Here is a 24,076-nt window from a genome sequence, read left to right on the forward strand (position 1 = left end):
ATATTTTTTCTTCCATTTTTAATTATTTTTTTAAAAATGACTTTATTGCTTATATTTTTTTACATTTGTGTTTGTGTGTATAATGATATTAGTGTACACCTGTTACTAGGGACTTTTTATTCATCAGTGTAATATGGTATAAATTGTACAGTCACAGACACTTCTGGCTTGTAATGACCTCATTTACTTTCAATGGAATCGCTACAACGTAGAAGTGTCCGTGACTGTACCTTCTATTTTTGTTCTCCATGATGAACAGTACTGTGCTTTGGCATATGTTGTTATCATCACTAAAAAAATCACTAAAACGTCCTCAAATAATGATTTCTCATGTATGACATGCCTGAACAACTTATCTTAACCATCTTTTTCTCTCTGAGGCCTTGTTTCAATATTGCCTGTCCTCCAAACAAAGTCACTTTTTACAAAGTTTTGCTGCTACTTTTAAAGAGTTACTTTTAGGAGCAATTTAATAACAAATTTTGGTTATACCATTTTTTCTTTTAAGTTACCAAGCTTTGAGCAAAATGTTACTGCTGCTAAATTTATCTACATTTGATTCAAAAGTTTTATCTGTATCCTACTCATAAAAATACAAAGCATCAGAAAGTCTTGTAGATAATACTTTTTCATTCCTGTACAACATTACAGCAGAACATCATTTTTATTCTTCGAGAACATACATAATTTAGTGTAAGAGAGGAGGACAGGCTAATCCTCATGACTGTACCTCTACAATGCTTCTACCAAAAACACAACTTTGTAAATTTGTTAGTGTTGTACACCATGTGCTATCAGCCTACATTCCTGAATATATGAATTCCAGTAGTGTGTGTGTGTGTGTGTGTATATACATAAATCTACCTTCCAATTCACCTCTGACATCATGAATATGGGTGTTTATGATATCTGAAATGCAATTACCGAGCTGGAAATTTTTCCAATTGGTTCCGATAGCCAATATGAGTTTTTAGACACTTCATCAGAACCGATTGTTCTATTGGAAAGTTGGACCTCCCCGATGGCACAGTGGTAGCATCGTCGCCTTGTAATCAAGGGGTCCCGGGTTCGATACCCTGCAGTGGCACATAGTGGTTCGGATTCCACTTTAAACTGTAGGTCCAGTCCCAATTAGCCTTACTGTGCATAAAGTGGACTCAAAACACCAAATCAATCAATCAATCTATTGGAAAATATTTTATTGTTTTCAAGATATTGCTTATGAAAAATTCTTATCTATACAACTGTAAATGCAATGGAGAAATTATATAAATCAACTAAAATAAATCTGGTAAAGCATATGGAATTTGTAACTTACAAAAACTTTCACATACAAAACTTTTTCAAATATATGAACATGTATTTAACTCTGTAGCTTCATTGTGTTTAACACACTTATAGACAATCAAAAAATATGCTGCTTCAGTCATAAATTGACATGTTGTTCTTCCTTTATACTTGCGAAAACAGCAACAAATTAGGTTAAACAAAGGATCTGACCCACAACACTTGAAAAAGCGATAAACAAACATAACACTGTCGAAGTTGACTTAGTTGATCAAAAGATTGCTCATTTTTCCAATTGCATTACATACACATAAGATTAACCATGGAAATTTCGTATTACAAAAAACAAGAAGTAATATGAACATTTATTCCAACTCCTAGCTCCTTTAAGATTGTGTTGGTTCTTAAGAAAGAGTTCTTGTTAGGTATTTGCTAATATAAATCTGACTTCAGTAGTATGCATTAGAATTCAGAACAAATTCAGTTCAATTGTGCTGTTTATCCAAAGAACTTCAAAATCATAGGAAATGTGGTGTCAGAATCAAAGTACCTGTGCTTTGAGTCAATAAATGAATTGATAACATATTGATTCTACAATATATACAAACTTACAATTAGATACAATTCATCAATTGGAAATTGTATTGATTTTCCAATTGGTTTCAGTTGAGATTCCGATTGAAACCAATACATTCTGATAGAATCTGATTCATTCCAATTGAAACCGATAGAATCTGATTCATTCCAATTGAAACCAATTCAAATTTCAATTGGAACCAATAGACCAATAGAAAATACAGATTACAATATGTTTTTTTTTTCTTGACAAATCTTTAATCTTTATTCAAAATTATAATTCATCCTTGTGTTTGCTTATATTGCAGCACCTCCGCCTCCAACCTGTCACCCATATTCTACCAAGGACCTAAGTTGTACAAGCCTGCTGCAGTGGTGAAAGAAAACGGCAACTTGAAAACCTTCTCGGACCTGAGTAATGCAAAAGCTTGTTTCCCCATGTATGGTGGCCTAGGTAACATTTAAGTTTATATTTATTTTTGTATCCTATTTCAAGCATGTGTTAAATAGTTCTGTTTCATCTACATTACAAGCTGTTGCATTATGGCTTCGAGCAGCCATGAAGCCACTTATAGTAAGCATACATTATTCAAGTGTGCAGGTGGGAGATACTATCACAGACATTCGTGATTTAAAACAAACGTGCAGTTGATGCAGTTGTAATGAACGATACGTGATGGATATTTCCTTGTAAAATACAAATAAAATTGGCCTCAAACGTGGCTGCTGTGTGCATTGTGATGCTGCATGAAATCTTCCTATTAATAAAGCACAAAACTGTGTACTTTAAAAGCTGTGTCATATTGAACTAACTTGTGCGAAACTTCAAGAAACAAATATTATGAAACCAAAGTAGACAGAATAAATGCATTTTGGCATTTCTATCTCACTGATTATCTATGAACTGATATGAAACATAGATCAATAAATTGTTATTTTGTTTGATACTGTATTACAAACATGACATTGCATTGCATTACAGTGGTATGATATGCACTTTTTATAAAAAATACGTGGATATTAAGCTTACTTCAGAAAGTTTAAACATGCTTGTTGCATCAAGTGAACAAGCTTGCTAAACTTGTTTATGCATGTTATCAGCTTGAAGAAATCTTGAATCAAACACACTAGTTGCCATGCATCACAAGCTTGTCAAGTGATGCTTGTAAGTGAGATATTAGCAAGCATGCTATTTCAAGCTAACTTTGATAAACCATATGCAAGCTGTGGTAAGCTTGACACAAGCTCAAGTGCTATGTAGTATAGTTATTCTTGCATTTTCATACTTAAACTTGACTTTATTTTTCTGTACTTCAGGTATTTTACATTGCATGACTCCTCTTTAGTTTTAGCTAATTAAGGAAAGAATGAATAAAGAAATATATAGTTGGATGAAGTAAGATATACATTCTCCCAGCAAGCACCCTAAATATCTGCAAAAGTGCTGCTGTTATTATTTTTGTTAGTCATTTTGGTGCTAAATTTATCTTCACAGTCCCCCATAAATAATACATCATGTGACTGAAAATTATGGATAAATTACTGCTTTAGAACTAATTACCCTTATCTTTTGTTATAGTCAAATTAATGGAGATTTCATACTGAAGTGACAAAGTGGATCATGGTATGTCACCTTATATCTGAGTGGTATGTTACTTGAAAATTACCCTCAAGAAACAAATTCAACTTCAGCCAGGTAGCATGATATCTTGCACATGTTACCTGTTATTTGAAAATCACCAAGATCTAGACTTTTCTCTAGTGTGCAACGTGCTTTCTCGATCTGCTTGTCAAGTGTGTGAAGCTTGTGGTGAGGTGGCCCTTGCTACTTGTCTCTTGTCGCTAGTTGCTTGTCACTTTGGTGTGAAATCTGCCTAAGAATATAAATTGTAGGGTTGAGCTGATACTAATGCTGATCAGAAAGTGTAGGTTGGAATTTATTTACTGACACTGGCCGATAATTTTCCGGCATTTTTCTCTTTCACAATGTCTGCAAAAATGCCACTTGAAACTTTGGTGGAGTGAAAGTTTCTTGAAAATTATGCAAAATTTGAAGTTTCATTTTATTCTACACCAGTTTTGTGTGAAAAACTTAATTTATGTGATAACATAACATGTACTTTAATATTCTGATGTAATTCTCGAATATTTTAAAGCAAAAATCTTGGTAAATTGGTGCATATAATCGGACTGGAATAGTTACAAACAAGTAATAATCAATATTTTGAACAACTTTTAATTATTACAATTTTCAAGAATCGGTATTGGTATCAGCTCACCCCTAATAAATAGAAAATCATACCAATTGTCATATCTTCGCAGGTTGGGCATCATTCATCCAGCACACTAAGAACCGAAGCATCCTGCCTGACGAGTGCCCATACAGCCTGGCGGTAAGCAAGCTGCTCAAAGAAGCATGTGCACCAGGGTCTGGAAGCTTCTCCAATAACCAAAATCCCCAAAATCTCTGCTCTCTGTGCAAAGGAAGTAATAATGCAGGTAAGTTACAAGTATAAAAGTCTGAATTGGATTTTTCAACATCCCAGAACTTGTTTCTGGAGAAGTTATCATTTGGCGCATTCCATGTGAGAGTGCCGCTGAACCTCAATTTTTAGAATTAAATGCAATGTTGAAACTTTATCCTATCTTGTGAGTGAACAATATAAAATTGTCATTTGGATACACATAAGTAAGTTAGAACATAGAAAGTATTTTAAATATTGTTTGTTTATTTTTAAGTTTCTGATTAACTTGTGTTTTGTATTGTGTCCCACCCATGACAACAAAAAACAATTAGTTTCTCCTTTAACTGTTACATTTTCCCCCAACTCCACCAGAATATTCAACTCTTTGTCTAAAATAATTTATTTTTCATCATTTGACAATTCACAGAAATCAAAATAAATTTCTTATTAAGTGAAGAGGCAGTGTTTCATCTGTCCCACACTCGACACAAAACTGTACACTTGTAGCTACAAATCTGGGACAGCATTTTAAGGGTATTTATGTTTAATCAACAGTGTTGAGTTTCATATTTCATTGCACAGAAACTGTAAGAAAAATGTTGCTTATGAGCAGAATAGTTAATTTAATATAAAAAATGTATTTTGTGTGTCCTACCAATGACAATGGAATGTTCCATTTCTAAAATCTTAGTTTTGTGTCTTATTGTTACATGATGAACCTTTTCACTTTAAAAGGTCTTTAAAATCCACCTATGATTGGTTTCTTTGTATGGGAATATCACACTATGAACTATTCATCAAGGAATGGCTCTACTGAGCTTTGAAAATTCATGTTCCCTCTTTGAAAATGGCAGTGCTCAGAAATGATTTACAGAAATGCTTCAAAGTTTGAAAAATGTGCACTGTCAAATTCAATTCATACATTAAATATGTGTACCAAAAATGTGCTCTGCCAGAATGGAAGGTTACCTTTCAGATATACTAAGGATTACGAAATTACTGTTGCTATCGAATTGGATCCATTTCAAAAATTGAAACAACTAGAACCTACTAGCCTTCATTTGGTTAATGAAACAATGAAAGGACACACAAATATTAACTCCTTGAGAATTGAACCCAAACCTCCTATAAAGCAAAGCAAGCTGTCCTAGGTTCAAATTCAGGCCAAGGCACAGTTGGATATTTGTAACCGTCATCTCCTTTTTTGTGACTAACTTACAGACAAAGTGGTATTTGAAGGAAGATGAGGCATACTGTCCCCTCTGGTTGCTAATTTTTGGCACTTGAGAATGTGTCTGTACATATACTTTACATAATAGCCTAATACTTCAAGAGAAGTTATTGGAATCACTCCTCCCTTCTTTCAATGGGATTTTTTCAAATACTGCACTTTTTACATATAGAAAAATTATGAATATGGAGAAAATAGTACTCACTTTATCCGTGAAACTGTTTTTTCTTCTTTGCTCTATTAATTTCAGTGGCCACTGCCACCATCCTCATTGGAACTTGCTGTACTGTTGCTTGGCGTGCGTCTTTTGTTTTTTATGTTAAATAACCAAACTCAATTAACAATCAATCTATCAATCACCTGACTAATTATGAAGATAATGGAAGTGGTTGATACACTATAAAATTCAATTTTTAAAAAACGTTTATTACTTGCTGTATTTGATAGCTTTATCAAAGAATATTATAATTTATTTACAGTATTTCCAATGTAAAGTAATATGCAGGTAGCTCAGTTGGTAGAGCATCTGGCTACCATGCGGAAGATCTGGGTTCGAATTCCGAGGTAGGTGACTGGACTAGGAATTTTGCCAGTCATCTCCCTGTTTCTGCATGGTTCTGAGGCCTACCCAGCCTCGTAAATGGGTACCTGGGGGCAACTCTAGAGGGAGAATATGTGGAGCTCTATACCTCCACATCACCCCATATGCTTTCATGTGTGTGCACACGTACAGGGGCACCTTTACCTTACCTTATCTACGTAGGTCTACTTTCAACAAATATCTTACGTAATGTAACTAGGAAAGAGTACATTTTAATCTTCTTCGTAAAAACCCAGACATTCATCTCCAGAGTTAATTGAAGAGTTAACTGACATCTCTTCAAATGAGAAACTAAATCTTCACACACCACCACCTTTGTGATCATCATTGACAGTGCATTCGCATCCATCCATATGAACTCTACTTGACTGAAATCCTCTCACACACCAAGGAACAGAAAACAGAGAAAATTTCCAGAAGTGAAGGTACCGTATTTGCTGGCGTATGAAATGAAATGGCATATGAGATGCACCTCTCTTTTTTAACACATTTCTGAGGAAGAAAACTTTACCATTGAATTTATAATTAATTTAGAGTATTTCTAATATAAAGTAATATTGAGATTTACTTTCAATAAATAACTTACCTAATCTAACTAGAAAAGAATACATTTTTATCTTCTTTGTCACACATCGCTAAGAAGCAAGAAAGATGTCGTCTCAGAAGACAGAAAATTTCCAGAAATGAAGGTAATCAAAACTGAGTATGGGTGTACAAGACACACCCTGTTTTTCAGGCCTACTTTTTAAAGGTAAAAAGTGCATCGTATACACTGATAAATGTGGTATATATCAAATGTCCGTTATATTTACCCCCAAATTCCCATGATGCAACACAGGTCATGAACCTACTTTCAGCAACCCTGGTACATATTTTATTTTATGTTATTTCAGTGACAAAACCATCAACATGCTTACCGTCCCCTGACCTGGAACAGTACTTTGGTGACGAGGGTGCCATCAAGTGTCTAGAGGAAGATGCTGGAGACATTGCCATCGCTGACATTGAGGTTGTAAGAGAATATCTTGGTAAGTTCCAGTAACATTGAAAAAAAAATGTTGAGTGGTGGAGTGGGGAGAAAATGTTTTGTAGTGGCAGTCACACTTGATATATACCCCACATTTGGGTAAACATTGCCAAGAATTTATTGTCTGTAAGATAGCAAAAAGCAGAATACTAGGCTTTGATGGGATGCTCGCAGCTGTATCCCTGCACTTTTTCTGCTGGATCTAAACCGTCACTGGTAAATTACACAGCAAATAAGTTTCACTGGTCTACAACGAAAAATCATCAGAGAAACTAATATGTGCTGTAGACTAGGTTTGACCCCATGATTCCAAATCTATGCTTAGTTTTCCCCCAGCACGTAAAGTTATTGAGATGAGATGGGGTAATTAAATTCATTGGGTGTAACATCTAGAGATTATAACATATATTGGGTGTAACATATAGAGAGGTTATAAACCCCTTCTTTGGCCCAGTATTCCTAAAAAAAAAAACGTCAAAAATGTGACAAAATGAGGGCTGACTACCAAGAAAAACTAAATAACGCCTCCCTTTCTCATCTATCAATGATCAGAATAGGATTTCAAATTAATATAAAGCTATATATTTTCTGCAAACAGTTCATATGCTATGATTATTTTTCTCTTTTTGTTGCAGGAAGGAAGAATATCCAGAGTGGATACAGGTTGTTGTGCCAAAGTGACACACTGTCACCAATTTCCAATGACAATAAAGACTGTATTTTATTGGTTGCTCCACAGGGAGAGGTAAGACTCAACACTTACATGTAGCAGCTAGTTCTAAATATTCTCCAAGTAGAAAGGCTGGAATTTATCCAGGATCTACATGATACTTCATGTAGTACCAAAATTAATTAACATCAAAACCTTCTACATTATTGAAGTTTCATTTGGATAAAAACTTAAATGAAGTATTCTACATTAAAATACATGACTGGAAGAACGAGAAATTAAAACTAACTGTGTGAAGGTAAATTTGAGTCACAAGAATATAGCTATTTAGTTAAATGAAGGGCTTTTGAGGAAAACATGGTAGGTGACAAATTGCATGTTTCGAGATATTAAAAGTTGATGTTTCAAAATAATCTAAGTTACAAATGAAAATGAGTTTCTAAAGTATTTACAGCAAATGTGATTCACTTGATGTTTGCTTACCAGTCGCATATGCAGGATTTCATCAGGGGGGGTTATGTCTAAAACTGATAAACCAAATTCATATTACCAGTGTTTCATTACAGTTTACTTACTACTACTAATGTTGCTGCTGTTACTACTAATACCACTACTACTACTACTACTACTAAGTAGTAGAGATCTACATAAATATGCTTATGAAAGCAATAGAACGAAATTACTTTCTAGTCATTCGATTTTTAACAAATTCCAGGAGCATGTCAACTTTATTATGTAATAATTGTCTACTCAATGGTTATTTGTATATGATGCGTAAAACATTTTAAGTGTGAAGGAAATCCATGACAACAAGCAAATATATTAAAACAGTATAAAAAAGTATGAAGAGGCACAATGTAGAATTCACACTCACCATATACATGTAGGTCAATTTCACTGAGTCTATATTTGCGTTCAAAAGTAAGTTTAATAAATCAATAAATAAATTAAACAACATGTACATATTTGTCACTACATGTTGGAAATCACAGCACAATGTCCAAACGATGACTTTTTTCATTAGTTCATTCAACACATCTTCTGTAGTTGGAGTGTGCTTCTTATGTAGCTATGTTCAGGAGTGTCAATCCATTTAACCGTGTATTTTTGAGAAAGATTGTTCGTTTGTGCATGTGGACATGGCTCGCACAGCTAATATTTCTAGCAATGTAAATATATTTGGCATGATTTGGCATGTATTTGGCATTGTTACTGGGAAGAAAGTTCACAATAACGTCACCACACGAAGCACTTTCCGATGGCGTGGAATTTTCACAATTCTTGCAAGAGTCACTATGCGACTTTTTGCAAAAAAATTGCAAAATTCACCTTTGCGATTGCTTAGACATATCGATGCATCCCAAATGAGACAACATTCTAAACGTTCTCAAAATCTACTATGCATGTGCATTGTAATTCACATTTGGATTGTATCGCTGTTCTTACCAACAAAAGTTCCAGGGCTGCAGAAAAGGAAGACAAACATAATTGCTGTGAAAATAAAAATTCTGCCGTAACAAAGTTGAAATTCTCATAATGGACAACTGTGTGTTCATTCTTGTCAAGCCACCAGTCAAAGGTCACCGATAAGGAACAGCGATGCATTTGTGAATCCAGCTTTTCTTGATTTCTTGTCGTATATTATTGCTGGACAGAGAACAGGCGCCATAAAATGGTTATTTGTCTACTCTTGAAGCCGAGGGACAACAAATTTGAGGATGTGCCGCTCCATGCTCTTGGAATTTACGATGTAGTTAATAAGGTCTTGAAGGTCTGCTGGGTTCTTTTCAAGCCCCTGTGTTTACAACTACAATAATGGTTTTTCTGACGGCAAGATGAAACTATCTTCTGAGTGACTGATATCCCATTATAGTGCAAAGAAAGGTTCGTTGACATGTGTTTGTCGCCTGATTCGGAGCGAGGGAAACTAGCGGTCGATGGACTTTGGTGCAAAGCACGTAACACTCTTGTTTAGAAGGAAAGTAATGATTGATTGATTGATTTAGTTTATTTTACTTCGCGTTTTGTGCCTCTTGGCTAATTTGCGAAGATGGGGAAGGGATGAAATGATGAAATTGATGAATGGACATTTACAAACAACCAAGCCTAGCGGGATTCAAGCCCGGGACCCCTAGCGTTGCAGCACGATGTAGGAAAGTAATGAGTATGGATGCGGAATTGTATTGTAGACATTAAAACCTCTTAAAACAAGTAACCAAATGGACAACACAATGATAAAAAGTTGCACTTTTCTATTCTTTGGGCTGATTGTGATGACAAATGGTGGTTAGCTGAAATTAGAAGATAGTTCCTTTAGATTTAAGGATTAGAGATCTCCCTTGCTGCATCCTGACCATTTAGAAAGGTGCTTTAGGGGAGGTGGCTGCTTCACCTCGCTAACTTAAATTTAAGCTTACCTATTACTGTGAAGAGGAGTCACGGATAGCATAGTGGTTAGAATTCTAGCTATGATACGAGTGGTACCAGTACCGGTGAGAACTCCGAAAATGTATATGTTGACCGAGCATCATGAGGACAATTGAGGAGTTACTTAAAAAAATATAACACTTATTGTCGTTCGAATTCAGAAAATCAAACGTGATGTGGTAAACAATGGGAAGGCGGACTGTTGACTGTGTATTCTTGTTGGCCTAACTTTTGTCTCCATTAGCCTCTAGTACAACGAACCAAGTATTTTCCTACTTTCTTGCTCCTCATTGTTGCAGCTGATACAAAAATAACTTTTTCTCTCTTGAAAATCATTGGTGCCCTAATATTTTATTTGAAAGAATTTGTGTTTGTTATCAAGGCATTCTTCACTCTTATAGATGTGCGTGTTTGGAATGCAGTACTTTTCTCCGAACTGCATGGCAATAATCATTAAAATGTTAATTGTTATTATTATTATCGCAGATCTTTGACTGGGATGAATTGGCCATTTAATTTTTTTAAAAAAAATAGTATTTCAAAAGCCCAAAGAAATGGGGGGGGTTAAACCCCAGCAACTCCCCTTGTGTACGGTACTGTTGTTTACTATTATACAAACACGATATTTCATCCCAATTATTTTTTCCTATGGTGCTACATGTGTTTTATTTGTGCGTTGTTCAAGGAATTGTAGTTACATACTTTACATGTAATGATACTATCAAAATGAGTGAACATATACCACTTTATTCAAGCTGACTTGTGAAGTCAGTTCAATAATATTTTGACATTAGACTTCGTACAGCAACCATAACAATTTGTAATACTCAGATATTCATTCTCAAATGATCATCCATGTTACATTGGAGTTTATGTCCAATGACAGTTTAATGATTTTAACATACTTGTAAATTAATTTCAAAGGACTTTACGTTATTTTTTTTTGTCCATAAGCTATGGAAATCTTCTTCATGGAAAATGAAACACAAGCTATGATAAATTATCATAATGAAATTAATATATGCACTTAAACACCCCGGACAAAATGTAACGAAATCAGGTTTTATTGAACTTAATACTTGATTACATCACCATGTGCCCTGATCACAGTTTGGATCTTATGGGGCATGCTGTGAACATGGGGCTGGATAACATCTGTAGTGATTTTGTTCCACTCGTCCATTAATCTGGCCATCAATTCTGCTAGTGACCGCAGACGTGCAACACTCCTCTTGACAGCAAATTCCAAAGCATCCCATATTTCTTCGATGATGTTAGGGTCAGGCGAATTGGCTGGCCAAGTGAAGTGTGGGACATCAACTTCATGTTCACGAACCAGTGTGGCATGATACATGGTACAATTGTCATCTTGGTATACAGGTTCAGTGGTAAGACCCTATCGACGCAGAAAGCACACATAAGGGAGGATGTGGTCATCCAGGATGGGGGATATAGTGCACAGCCTTCATCTGAGTGTTGATTGGTACCAGTGGTCCAACACTAGTCACAAAACATCACACTGCCACCCCCGAGTTGCACTGATATCTGGACACAGTCCGGATGATATGCCTCTCCGGGCCTCCTGGTGACGCAGGAATTGCATTATTCGAAAACTGTACAAGTAGAAGTGTGATTTTTCTGACCATACTACATGTCACCAGTCATCCAGAGTCCAGTGTCGATGTGCTTTATCCCATTGGAGTCTCGTCTGCTTTTGGGCTACTGTGATCCGTGGACGTCGCCGGGGTATACGGCTGAATTATTCCATGCGATGTAGCTCCCGGTGCAGGGTGCACTCGGAAATAGACAGACCTGGTCGAGCATTGACCTGTGACAACAATTGGTCCCTGCTTTGGAAGTAATTAGTGGTAGCCATGCACCTCACATGGCAACAATCTCTTGGGGATAGCATCGTCTTTCAGCCAGCATTGCATCCCGGGAAATGTTCATTCCGGACAAACGGCATTGCTTATGCACTGTACTTACGATAGATGCTGTCACACCCAACAACGCAGGAATTTCTGCAACTTTGTGGCCATGATTGCCCCCTTTTGCAAGTCGGTGATGTCTCGTTTGCAGCCCATTTCTAACTTTATGAATGAACGACGCACACTGCTTTCAAGGTTTCATAACACGTTGACGTTCCTCTATGACTTTCACCTACTTTCTGTTTGCATACAGAAGGTGCGTTGCAGACACGTGCTCCGACAGTGTAGGCTTGCGGTAAATGCTGATTGCATAATATTTTGTCCGGGCTGTTTATGTAGACACTAGACAACAGTGGGCTGTCAATTCAAATGCCAATATACCAGTAGGCTTATGGTATTTTTGGCTGTTTAAACCTCAAAACCGTAACTGTTCTATCAGGATGAGTTGTTACCATGGAAAATGTGAATATTTTCTGCTATGCCATTATGTTGGAGTTTTTCTCATTGCAGATTCTGTCAAGACATGACCTGGAGCAATTGAGGCAGAAGGAAATGATTGTGACTTTGCAGAGGCTTGTGGAGGTCTTTGGACAAGATTTACCCATGAGGAAGAGAACGTTTCACTTGATAGGCCCTTTCAATGGAACTAGCAATCTGCTCTTGAAGGTAAATTGCCCATGCATCTCAATATATATTTTTGCAATATTATAACATCTTCATCAACTCTAACTATCCTCATCTATCTTGTGCACTAAACACAGATCACCTGCAACCTTCACCTGTCTCTTAGCATGAAAAATAAATTAGTAAACATTGCACTCTAAGCTACTGAGCTTTATGTCACAGATTTACCCATCTACAATAACTTCCTCTAGCCTAATGTACCAAATCTCAGAATTTCATATGTGAAGAAAACATTCTTCATTCAGAAGGTGACAAGGAGTTTAGCACATGTCACCATATTAAACTGATTTACTAGCAAGTTGTTCCTCTCAGTGATATCTCTGTAGTCAGAAATGTACAGAGTAGTAATCAGGATTCTTAAAGGTCCATGAACCCATAAATTGTAATGGGTTCTATTGGGTTCTGCAGCAGGACCAGATCCCTTTTCCTTGCACATTTTAAATTCGGTCCAACTTGCATATTGATTCATTGAAAAAAGGTTCCTGGACCATATTTAAATTCATCCAGAAAAAAATCTTCCTGGACCGTAATTTAATTCATCCAGAAAAAAGGTTCCTGGACCGAAGTGAAAAAAAAAGGTAAAGTGCTCCCCTGTGCTTAGCATGACACCATGAAGGCATATAGGGGGTGTGGGGGTAACGCCATGTCAGGTACCCATATCATTCATTGCTGGGTGGGCACCGGGACTGCTTCCAACGTTAGAAAAGTTCCCGGAATAGAGCCAGCCAGGGATCGAACCTGGGACCTTGAGCATGGTAGTCAGACGCGTTACCGACTGAGCCACCGCGGCCACTTCCTGGACCAAAGTAAAATACCTTAAACATAAAAATGTTCTTTGTGGTCTAGAACTCATTTACACTTGATGATTTTCTCTCCCGGATGGAAATTGATTTTATTTACAATTCTTGGACCTTTAATAACCCTGGAATTGTTAAAAATCCAGGAACTAATACATTCTGATGGGTTCTATTGGGTTCCGTAAAAGAACCAGAACCTCTTTTTCTTGCACAATTTAAATATGGTCCAAGTTGCATATTGTTCCATTTCAGTACAGAACTTAGACCCTATTTAAAACTGATCCAGAAAAAAGGTTCTAGACCACATTGAAATTCATCCAGAGAAAAGGTTCCTGAACCATATTTAAAATAGGTTCCTGGACTGTATTTAAACTGATCTTGAAAAACGATTCCTGGACCAAATTTAAATTCATCCAGAGGAAAGGTTCTTCAACCGTATTTAAATTGATCTGGGGAAGAAAAAAAATCCTGGACCTAATTGAAATAGTTTACAGATAAAAGGGTTCTTTACAGTCCAGAACCCATTTACGCTTGCAGATTTTCTCTCCTGGACTGGCATTCCTGAACCTTTAACAACACTGGAAGTAATTACATAAATTTGAAAAAAAGAAGAGAGAAACAGAGAGGAAGATAGATGTCCTAGTTTTCGGATTGTCTCCGGAAGATTATATTGCTTATTTTTATTATTATTACATATAATTACCAAATATCTGTTAATAGTGCCTGAAAAAAAGTATGAAATGTGTTGCTGAACAGATGCGTGTTTGTGTATGGGTCTGCATGTAATTCCTTGTACGCAGAATATTTTCCAATGCCAAGTTTCATCATTACTCTGTTATTTCCAGGACAAAATGCAGCATCTTTGGAGCATTGACCCAGAACTAGGCTATCTGGACAGCAGAAACTACTCTCAGTTAATGGATGATATCTCCACGTGCCATTTGAAATCAGCAGCAGCCGAGATTGGATTTTCCATTATCCAAACTATTCTTGTTGTGGCTCTGGCCAAGTTTTGTCTGCAATAAATGTGTAAATGATGGTAGTCATCGCTTGCTATCGAAGAAATGAAAGTATTGTGGTCCGGATTGTGAGAATGTGTTGGTAAAATGAACCAGAGTGCAAAGAGTGTTTAGATAAATAAAGTGTTTAGTGTGTGATCTACATTTCAGTTTGTGAGATTTTAGAATTTGAACTTTGCCATTTCACAAACCAAAAGCTATGAATATAATGTCATGTTTTACAGTGATATTTTGTAAATAATCAATAGCTTATATGTAGCTACTGCATAATTTGTTCCATGTAGAGTAAGAAACAAAAAGAAATACGAAAATTTCAACTCAAAATTTAACGTCACTAATTTTATGATGAGAATACGCAAGTTGGTTTTAATTATATGCATATGGTTTGGAAAGGCCATTTTTTTGACGAATGTAATATTCCATTATTTTCTTTAACTTGTACAAGTAGCTTGGACTTGTCAGCACAACATCTGTAACTACAGTTCCTTTCTCGTTGAGTTATCAAACTACTTTTTTTGTATGTCCAGCATTTCATAAATACACGTATATCTGGTGGTTACAAAACAACATTTATTTTAGTATTTTATTTAAATAAACGGCAGATTTGACAAGCGTTACAGATTTTATCAAATTTGTTACAGTTACAGCTAGTGTTTTCCTTTGATACAAGAAATCTAAAGCTTGATCATTTTAGTTTAGTTCTTCGTCTGAGGAAGACCCTGATACAGGGTTGAAACGTTACCTGTTAAGTGTTTTTATCTTAATAAACTGCCTTGGTCAGCAACTTAGTGTCTTGAAAAAGACTATAAACACATCTCAAAACTGTGTTGTTTGTAAATAATTTTATAACATGTGTGTTCTTTGGTAAGTTAAGAATATATTGTAAATTGCTTCCAATTGTTTGGCTCTGATTCAAACATGAATTGCGCAGTGACTCAAATCTGCTTGACATCTGATTGGGAGAGAATTGTCTGTAGCCCACTGTGAAATTGTTTTCCCCCACCCTTCAAAGATTTTCAGAATCTTTTACATTAGAGGGAGACTCATGCAGAACGGGGGATGGGGGAAAAGGAGAGAAAAGGTGAGAATGAAATGGAGAGAAAAAGGAAGGAATAAGAGAGAGGGGAAGACAGAAAGGGAAACAGAAGCAGATGAAAGGAATAGATAAATATTAAGAAAGAGAGAAGGAAGAACATACACGATGTATGTGGCACTGCAGTTATTAAATAATGTGCATGGACTTTACTGTATATACAGTGGGACCTCGATTTTATGTTTTTCAGGGAACCAAGCAGGAAAAATAATTAAGATGAGGGAAAATGTAAACTCGAAGAAAACTTGATAACATTTTGAGATGTTGTGACCATCAAAAATGAACGTATAATGAGGGAAAGTGTAAAATCAAGGCTCAACTGTAATATACCTTAGAAGAAGGAACACTGTTTGTTGTAATGGATTGTGTTTCTTTTTAATGTGAAGTTTGTTATAAAAGTTCAATGGCATTTTAGGTCAAGGAATAAATAGTTCGAGATTATGTGGTGCTTATTATTAAAGTATACCCAACATGCAGAGATGCAATGATGACAAAAGTCAAATAATAAAAATATTGCTTTTTCAATATTTTAGAGAAGACATAAAATAAATAAGTCAGAATATTCACATATTTGAGCGAAATTAGTCAAGTGACACCATGAAACAGCTAGAAATACCCAAGAAATGTGCTAAGTTTAGCACATTGAAAGGAGAGCCCAGTTCTATCCCCACCATGGCCAACCATCCCGCTACGTTTCCTGTTGAGTGCAATGGTGTCAGGCGGGCCAAGTCATCGCAGCAGATCTGCGAATCCAAGATCTTTCCGCTGCTCTTGAAGTTCTGGTCATAAGAGCCCCCCCCCTTTTTTTTCAGGCTCCGTGTTTACGACCACGGCAGGGTTTCTGTGACGTCATCATGATTAAACTTCTCAGAGTGTCTGCTATTTCCAGCCCTGTAAAGCATGCAACACTTTTGTTTTTAAGAGAAAAACACATATTAAATAGCAGCACAACACAACTTACACAGAATACATGAAAGTAATGGTGAATAAAAAATACGAGTAATGAAAAGCATAAATTTCCCCCTTTTTCCTAACATATCTTATTTTCACACCAGAGATGGCCAAAAATATCAAGATTCTGGAAAATTTAAAATCTTGAACCTGAAATTTTACTACCTGGATTTCGGAAGCAATTCGAATTTCGGAGAGAGAGGTTTAACAATTTTTCCATTTTTTCTGGTAGAATTTATTAAGAAAGTTTCGTCTTCCTTATTTTATAATCATATATTCTGTAGAAAAAAAATTTGGCCATCTCTACTTCACAAGTCACATAACACTATTATCATTATTACCAATGTAGGAATAACCCCCCTCCCCAGCTCCAGTTGAGAGATTAACCCAGACATTGGCAAGTCTTGCGATGACGGCGTAAAAATGTCACACTTCGCTACTGCCGACATGTTGGTGTATAATGTGTGTTGTTTAGATACACAACAATAAATTAAGAAAGAGAGATACAAATGAATGAAGAAAGTTAGGAACAGATGAAGATAAAGAGAGAGAGTGTGAGAGGAAGATACATAGACAGAGATAGATAAATGACAGGAAGAAACAGAAAAAGGTAAAAACAGACAAAGGGCAGATTAAAGGGAGGAGCATGGGGCGATGGCCCCTCTGAAGCATTTGTGAGATTGTCATGGATGACCTGCGCTGAGTATATAATATTATAGTTCTCCTACATTGATGAATAATTTGCACAACTGGGATGAAATGCAAACAAACAATGTAACGTACAAGAGTGGGTTAAAGGGAGAAAATAGGGCGACCATTCTCCTCCCCTCTCAGAGGATCTTGAAGGTGCACTGGTGGGCAACAGCCCCACAAAGAGCCTTGTTTTAAGAAATTGGTCATTGGTCATTTAAGTCATTGGTAAATCATTTGGAATTGGAATTAAATAAAACAAGCATTGAGGCATTTTTTTGACATATAGTAAGGAAGTAGTTGGGAGGGGGGGGGTTAGGTGCCAAATGACAAGGCTGCTGAAAGATGGGAGAGGTGGCATACAGAGCATGGTGGGAGGTGTCCTATATCCTCAAATGACCTTGATAGAGGTTCCTTGGGTAACTGTTTAGCAGATCATTTTATTTTTTCACATGCTAATAAATAATTCACACATTTCAAATAAAATAGCCCAAATATTGAGGCATTTTACAACGCACAGTGAGAGCACCATGAAACAGGGAAGGAACCCAGCCAACTAGTCTGTAAAACCCTTACCAACCCCTCCCGGGAATAGGAAAACTGCACAAATAAATGCTCTTTAAGCTTAAACATGCATTTTTGTATAGTATATAGGACTATATTAAGTGTGACTGTCCCTAGAAAATACATATATTTTAAAACAAATATGACTACTACTATATTAGTCCAACAGCCACACAACAATTTCCAATATAGTTGGAATGAAAATATTATAGCATGTCACCACAGACAGTTAAGTGATGAGTGATATGTACAGTGTAATAAGACAACATAAAGTGTCCCGAAATTCTTGTACCTGTAGTACTAGCAATAGGGCTTGTGTCATAATGAATGACAAGGGCGACCATGAAAGATACTGAAGAGGAAGTGGGCTCTAGCATGCCTGCACAATGAAATCCCTTCACTATGTTTTGCCAGTGAGTCCAATCCACCCATGCACCATCTCTCTAATTTCTTCTCTTTGCTGTTTAACTGTAATTTGTGAGGAAGTAACAATATTGTGCAAACATAATTGTTTCGACGTTGCATATATATACCTTATAGCACATTGGATAATCACAGTCAATCCAACTAAATGACTTGCATTTAGGGTCAGCTGACTTACATCATCTGTGTAAACACTATATATTAGTTGTGAAATCAGGAGTTATAGGTTCTAATCTCTACAAAGACATCATTAACCATAAGGCCAGTTGCATACTGGACCAGAAACGACACAAGACAAGGAGTCATTTTTGTTGCAAATCGTCACAGGGAAGGAATAACATTAGTCTCTTATGGGCGTCTGTACACCGGACGAAACATTTGACTCAAATCACGTTGCAATGGTTTGCGACAAAACAACGAAGGTCCATGGAATTTGGTATCCCATGGAGCAGCTTGCGGCTAAACAATCTGTGCATGTGTGAATCCATTCACTTCAGCCATAGACCTCTAATTACAGACTGGAAACAGCTGCCAAAAAATTCTATTTGAATAATCCCTATAGCCACAGCACTAAATATTGGGGCAATGCAAGCACAGTAGCAGTATTATATAAATTCAATTCAAAACATATAAACTAACACATCAATTTTACATACACACTGATACACTGAATCTGCTGTAAACTGTTATACTTATAATACATATAATGTATTATTATGTGCTTTCAAATTATAAAAAAAAGACCTATACATGGACGAAATCTGCAATCAGATTTTAGCTAGCGAACAAAATGACTCACCGTGTTGCGAGTCGGATCTGGTGTGCAGCTGGCCTTAGGATATATACAGTGCTTTTCATGGTAGAGTTATCCGTGGAGTGGCAGCTAGCACACCGGGCAGTGAGAGCATGCTTGCCGGCAAACTGGAATGTTGAAAAAAAACCTTCACCACTGCATTTCTTGTGAAAGTCTAGCTTGATTTGATATGTCATATCAGCCCCTTTCCATTGAAAATGCTTGAGTTGAATTCAATGTGGCGGCCAACAATATAGTGGACCTCCGCTTGACACACACAACTATGGCTCTTCCTGGGCCCAACATGTTTCTATTATGATCAATTGTATCCAGCGTAACTCCTTTACATTTTTCAAGGGGTGTTAAGGAACTTTTCACTCACCCTAGTACAAGGAACCGCAAATGTATTAGTAAGCTCTACAGCGAAGTGGGTTAGAAACCCTGCATGCTCCAAGGCAGCTTTTATAAGGCACCTGAATTACCTCGAATTGAACCAGGAAATGGGCGATCTTTGGTCCCCACGGTCATTCTGCAAGATGAATGCCAAAAGAGGTTGGTGTGTGGATTTGGTCAGCATGGAATTGCTGAGTAATGATAGGTAAATGTTTTTTTTTTTATATATATATATAGAACAGTAACTTGAAATTACAAAAATAGAACCTTTGGTGTCGGCTTCTGAGTTTGAAACATTGTTGTTTATTCAGTCAATAGCGACAATGGTGCGCGACAGTGAAATGAAATGCTTCTTATTTTATAAATAATAGTAACACGAGAAGGTGATAGATATTCCTCATATTTTTTTATTTTCCTTAAACTAATTTCCCATCTATGGTGATAATTAATTCTATTTAGTATGCTAAATACGTTTAAAATCAATGTGTGTTAATCTATGCAGATGTAACTGATTAAACAGAGCGCAGTCAAAACGTTGCCTCATTGGAATCAAGAAGTTCTCAGTTCAATGCCCGGTGGAGACACATAGTGGTTTGGATTCCACTTTAAACTTTAAATTTCAACCAGATTTTCCTATCTGTGCACAAAGTGGACTTGAAAAAATTACTACTTCAAAATTTGTGGCAGTTAGTCACTGATTGTAGGATTTGCAGATAATAGACATGTTGAAAGGACCTTATAACTTTCACATAGATTTTTATTTTTGTTATTTAGTGTTGCTTTTCTGCCACTTCTGAGGAATCACGATGCTGAAGGTGAGTGATGATATGATAGGACACTCTTTCTCTCTCTCTCTCTCACTCACACACACACACAAAACAATGCCCAGGCCAGTATTCGAATCTGGGTCCCCGTCGTCGTAGCATGCTCTGCTAACCACACCTCCATGGAGATTGACAATTGTCACATACAGTAGATACTTACACATCTTCGTTACAGATTTTGTTACCTACTGCACTTCCTACAACTCTCTCTTATCATGAATATGAATATTACCTCTTCATTTCAAGTCTAGCTTATTCACAGCTGTCGCTGGGTAGTGAATGAGTATTGTAAATTTTCATTTCCTGTTGAGGCACAAATTCCATCACCCACAATTGTGATGTCCAACTGATCTCCGTATGTAGTGTTTAGCATGTCACACTTCAATTATAAGCTCAAACAAAAAGGGATTGTCCCAGCAGAACAAATAGCACTCATAAATTAAGTGTCCTAAACACTTGTTAGATATGAATATAAGATAAAATACTCCTTAGCAATTACAAATAATTATAAGCTAACTCGTGGCCGAGAGTTAGGACAATCTGATTAAACTTTCCTGCCTTTGCAGGAATTCGAATTTCCATCCATCATCATAGTTGCGATAAATTATAAACGTGTCATGGTAAAAGGAAACCAAAATAAGAACAAAAATATATTGTAAGATTACTGCAATGTCAGAACTACGTTAAAAAAAAACAAAAAAAAACGTGAACACAAGATAATTTTCAAACATGCATTTGGGGAGAACTGTGTAGACAGACAACATGCTCCCAAAAGTTTCCAGCGTATTTTCTGCTGTGCAAAATTTTTTCCTACTGTTATATCTGTGACTGGATGTACATTGGAATGAGGCTTTTATCAGTCACATAGTTATACATATTATTTTGTATCTTTTGACTTTTGATCCCATTGCAGTCCCAGCTTGATTTTTTCATGTATTTTAGAGTATAGCATGGTGTGACAAATATATTTTTTTCACAATTTTTGGCGATGACATGTTTTGAGATTTTCAAGGTGAAAGGTCAAGGTCACATGACAATATTTTCTTTTATCCAAAGGTAGAGTTGTTACATACCATTGAAAGGCTTGTTCCATTCCCTGCACAATAAACTTTATTTTAGCTTCCTAGGCCAAATAGGAACAGAGTCACAGCATATTTAGTATAGATAAACGAGCTCAGAACAGGCAATTTGTGTGAACTTTGACCTTGAATAATTTTGACAATTACAATACGCATGAGACTCAAAATTTTCAGTTTCTACGTTCCATATATAGTTTCAACTCCCCAAATTGCATGAAAATCAGAGATGGTCAGGTTGTGAGTTGTGTTCGTATGGAATGACTCAATAGAACTGATAAATTAATATGGTATAATTCCACTAGAATGCTTATATATCAAATATTCATAAATATTCCAAACAATCAATTGATACAATGTTCAAATATCAGTATTGGAATTGGTTCAAATATAATTATCTAAATATTTGTAATAATCACTTCATTCTTATGACAAGAAATGCCAAGGACAGGTAAAAATACTAAGGAATCGATGTATAAACGATTTAATAAAACATTCATTTAAAATATATTTGGCAAATCAAAACACACACACACAAAAAAATGTCATTTCAGTTTTGAACTAAATATTAGATTGTATACCATTACCACAGTCTTAATCCCAAGTTGGTTTGCCCACGTTACTCGATGATGTCAGCTCTTTTCTCAGAAACTCGATATGCTCAGAAACTTGAGTGAACACCGTGTACTGATTATGATCACAAGTAAGACCATTTTTAACTCCAACGCTGACAATTCCTTGCACATACCAGTGATCATTTGATTGAAATGCGAGTCCACCTCCACTATCACCTTTGCACACACTTGTTCCTGTAAGGACAAAAAAAAAAAAAACACAAAAACTAAAGTAACAACTTTTTGATAAGGTGGAGAAAATTTCAGTACAACCAGGGATTGTTCTTTGTATTTGGTACACACTGCAAGCAAGCAAGCACTGTATGTAATCTACAAACCCTGTTACAAAAACAATCTCTATCTTAGCCACAGTTTTCACAACTTATGACATCTTATTAATGTTTTAAATAATGTACAAAGGGACTAATGTTGGCTTAGTAGTTCAATTCATATAGCATTGGCATGGAATATCTGCAACGTAGGTTTACTGTCTGGTTGGGTAACAATTATCACAAACTTATCACTGCATTATTAAACAAATTATAATTTCTTAAATAACACTTCTATTTCAATACAAATAAACATAAATGTTTTTTCTAGTAAGAAACATTTCAGTTTAACTTATGAAACATTCATCAAGCTAATTGATTTTACAGTGATGTGTTTTCCATACAAGTTAACAATACTTAAGTTCTTACAATTACTTTACAGTTTAAATTTGTTAATTTAACAGAATTCCAAAAAGAGCAGTTAAAGTAATTGTTAAAACTTGAGAATTGTTAACCTGTGTGGAAAATACATCACTGTAAATTCAATTAGCATGTTGAAATCTTTGTTAACTAAAGCTGAAATATTTACTATTACTAAAATGATTGTTTATTTGTATTGAAATAAAAGTATTACTCATTTAACAGCTAATATTCACTTGAAGGAAGAATGACTTCTTAAGAATTATACCAATATTTGTGAATTAAATAGTGTAACAGAGAATCTTTCCATATTGCAAAGAAACAAGTTCACCATGTACCAAATTTGTTTTTATGTATTTAATATTGTTGTTCAAAAGAGCAACAAGTATTATATACAAATACATCATGACATAGAATTTTCATTAAAATTCAATGTATGGACTAATGGCATCCATTAGTTTCCTCAAACAAATGTAACGGAATCCACCCAAAAATTCGTGCCTACCCAATCAAATTCAATAAACATATATACTTGGGGAAATGTGAATGGTTCCATAAAGAAGTGAATTATGGTGTTCAATACATGCATATTTTTCTTGTGAAATAATCTATAATCGAAATATTCACATAATATTATCCCATAAAAACCTTGATCTAGTGAATAAGTTTACAAAAGTCAGAGTAAATATTATATTGAATTAAATTAACTGAAGCTTTTCTTTCATTAAAAAGAAGGAATTACCAGAGCTCTTGAAATACACACTGTGATCAAATGAACACTTACATGATTAGAAGCAGGTAGGAGACTTAAGAGGTGCCTGAGTGCTGCAGCTCTAAACCTTTACTGGGAAAAATTGCTTAGAAAAGTGCCCAATGATGCAAAAAAATAGATACTTGGAATGTGGTAAATATATAGTAATATAACTAATCATCTTACATAACTTGGCCGAAAAGCTACAACTGAGACTATGTTGAAGGGGTGGGGAGGGGGTTATGGAAATCAGCTCCATGCCTGGGTAAGATTAAAGTAATCTATTAATAAACAAATAAACTCTTCTTCACGTTACTTCCTCAGTTACTCAAAAAATTATTTTGGCTTTTTAATTAGGCCTACATTGAAATAGCTGGAAAGACATTGGTAGTTTGATATGTCCCTTTCTTTATTTCATCATAATTTTTATGTACGTGTCATCTTCAAATAACGATATGGTATACAAAATAACAATTTTATGTTAGTTCTGCTAATAGGAATCC

The 24,076-nt window shown here is 35.7% G+C and overlaps 2 protein-coding genes across 4 annotated transcripts in view; one reads left to right on the top strand and one right to left on the bottom strand.

The window, feature by feature from the left end:
* The window catches only part of LOC146004368 (transferrin-like), a 78,196-nt gene extending 61,956 nt beyond the window's left edge, over positions 1-16,240 (top strand). The window contains exons 10-15 of the mRNA XM_083143162.1: positions 2,172-2,317; positions 4,186-4,362; positions 7,054-7,188; positions 7,823-7,932; positions 12,723-12,878; positions 14,539-16,240. Of these exons, the coding sequence (XP_082999288.1) occupies positions 2,172-2,317; positions 4,186-4,362; positions 7,054-7,188; positions 7,823-7,932; positions 12,723-12,878; positions 14,539-14,718 (904 nt within the window). The 3' untranslated portion in view covers positions 14,719-16,240. The remainder of the gene's footprint in view (positions 1-2,171; positions 2,318-4,185; positions 4,363-7,053; positions 7,189-7,822; positions 7,933-12,722; positions 12,879-14,538) is intronic.
* Positions 16,241-16,615: 375 nt separating this feature from the next.
* Positions 16,616-24,076, bottom strand: part of LOC146004369 (modular serine protease-like) — a 122,213-nt gene continuing 114,752 nt past the window's right edge. For 2 of the 3 annotated variants that reach the window (XM_083143166.1, XM_083143163.1), the window contains exon 12: positions 21,988-22,328. In XM_083143166.1, the coding sequence (XP_082999292.1) occupies positions 22,114-22,328 (215 nt within the window). In that variant the 3' untranslated portion in view covers positions 21,988-22,113. Of the gene's footprint in view, positions 16,697-21,987; positions 22,329-24,076 lie in introns of those variants that run through there. The other variant, XM_083143164.1, reaches the window with a different exon arrangement.

Source organism: Lepisma saccharinum, chromosome 21, assembly GCF_977018435.1.
Source record: "Lepisma saccharinum chromosome 21, izLepSacc3.1, whole genome shotgun sequence".
Lineage (NCBI taxonomy): Eukaryota > Metazoa > Arthropoda > Insecta > Zygentoma > Lepismatidae > Lepisma > Lepisma saccharinum.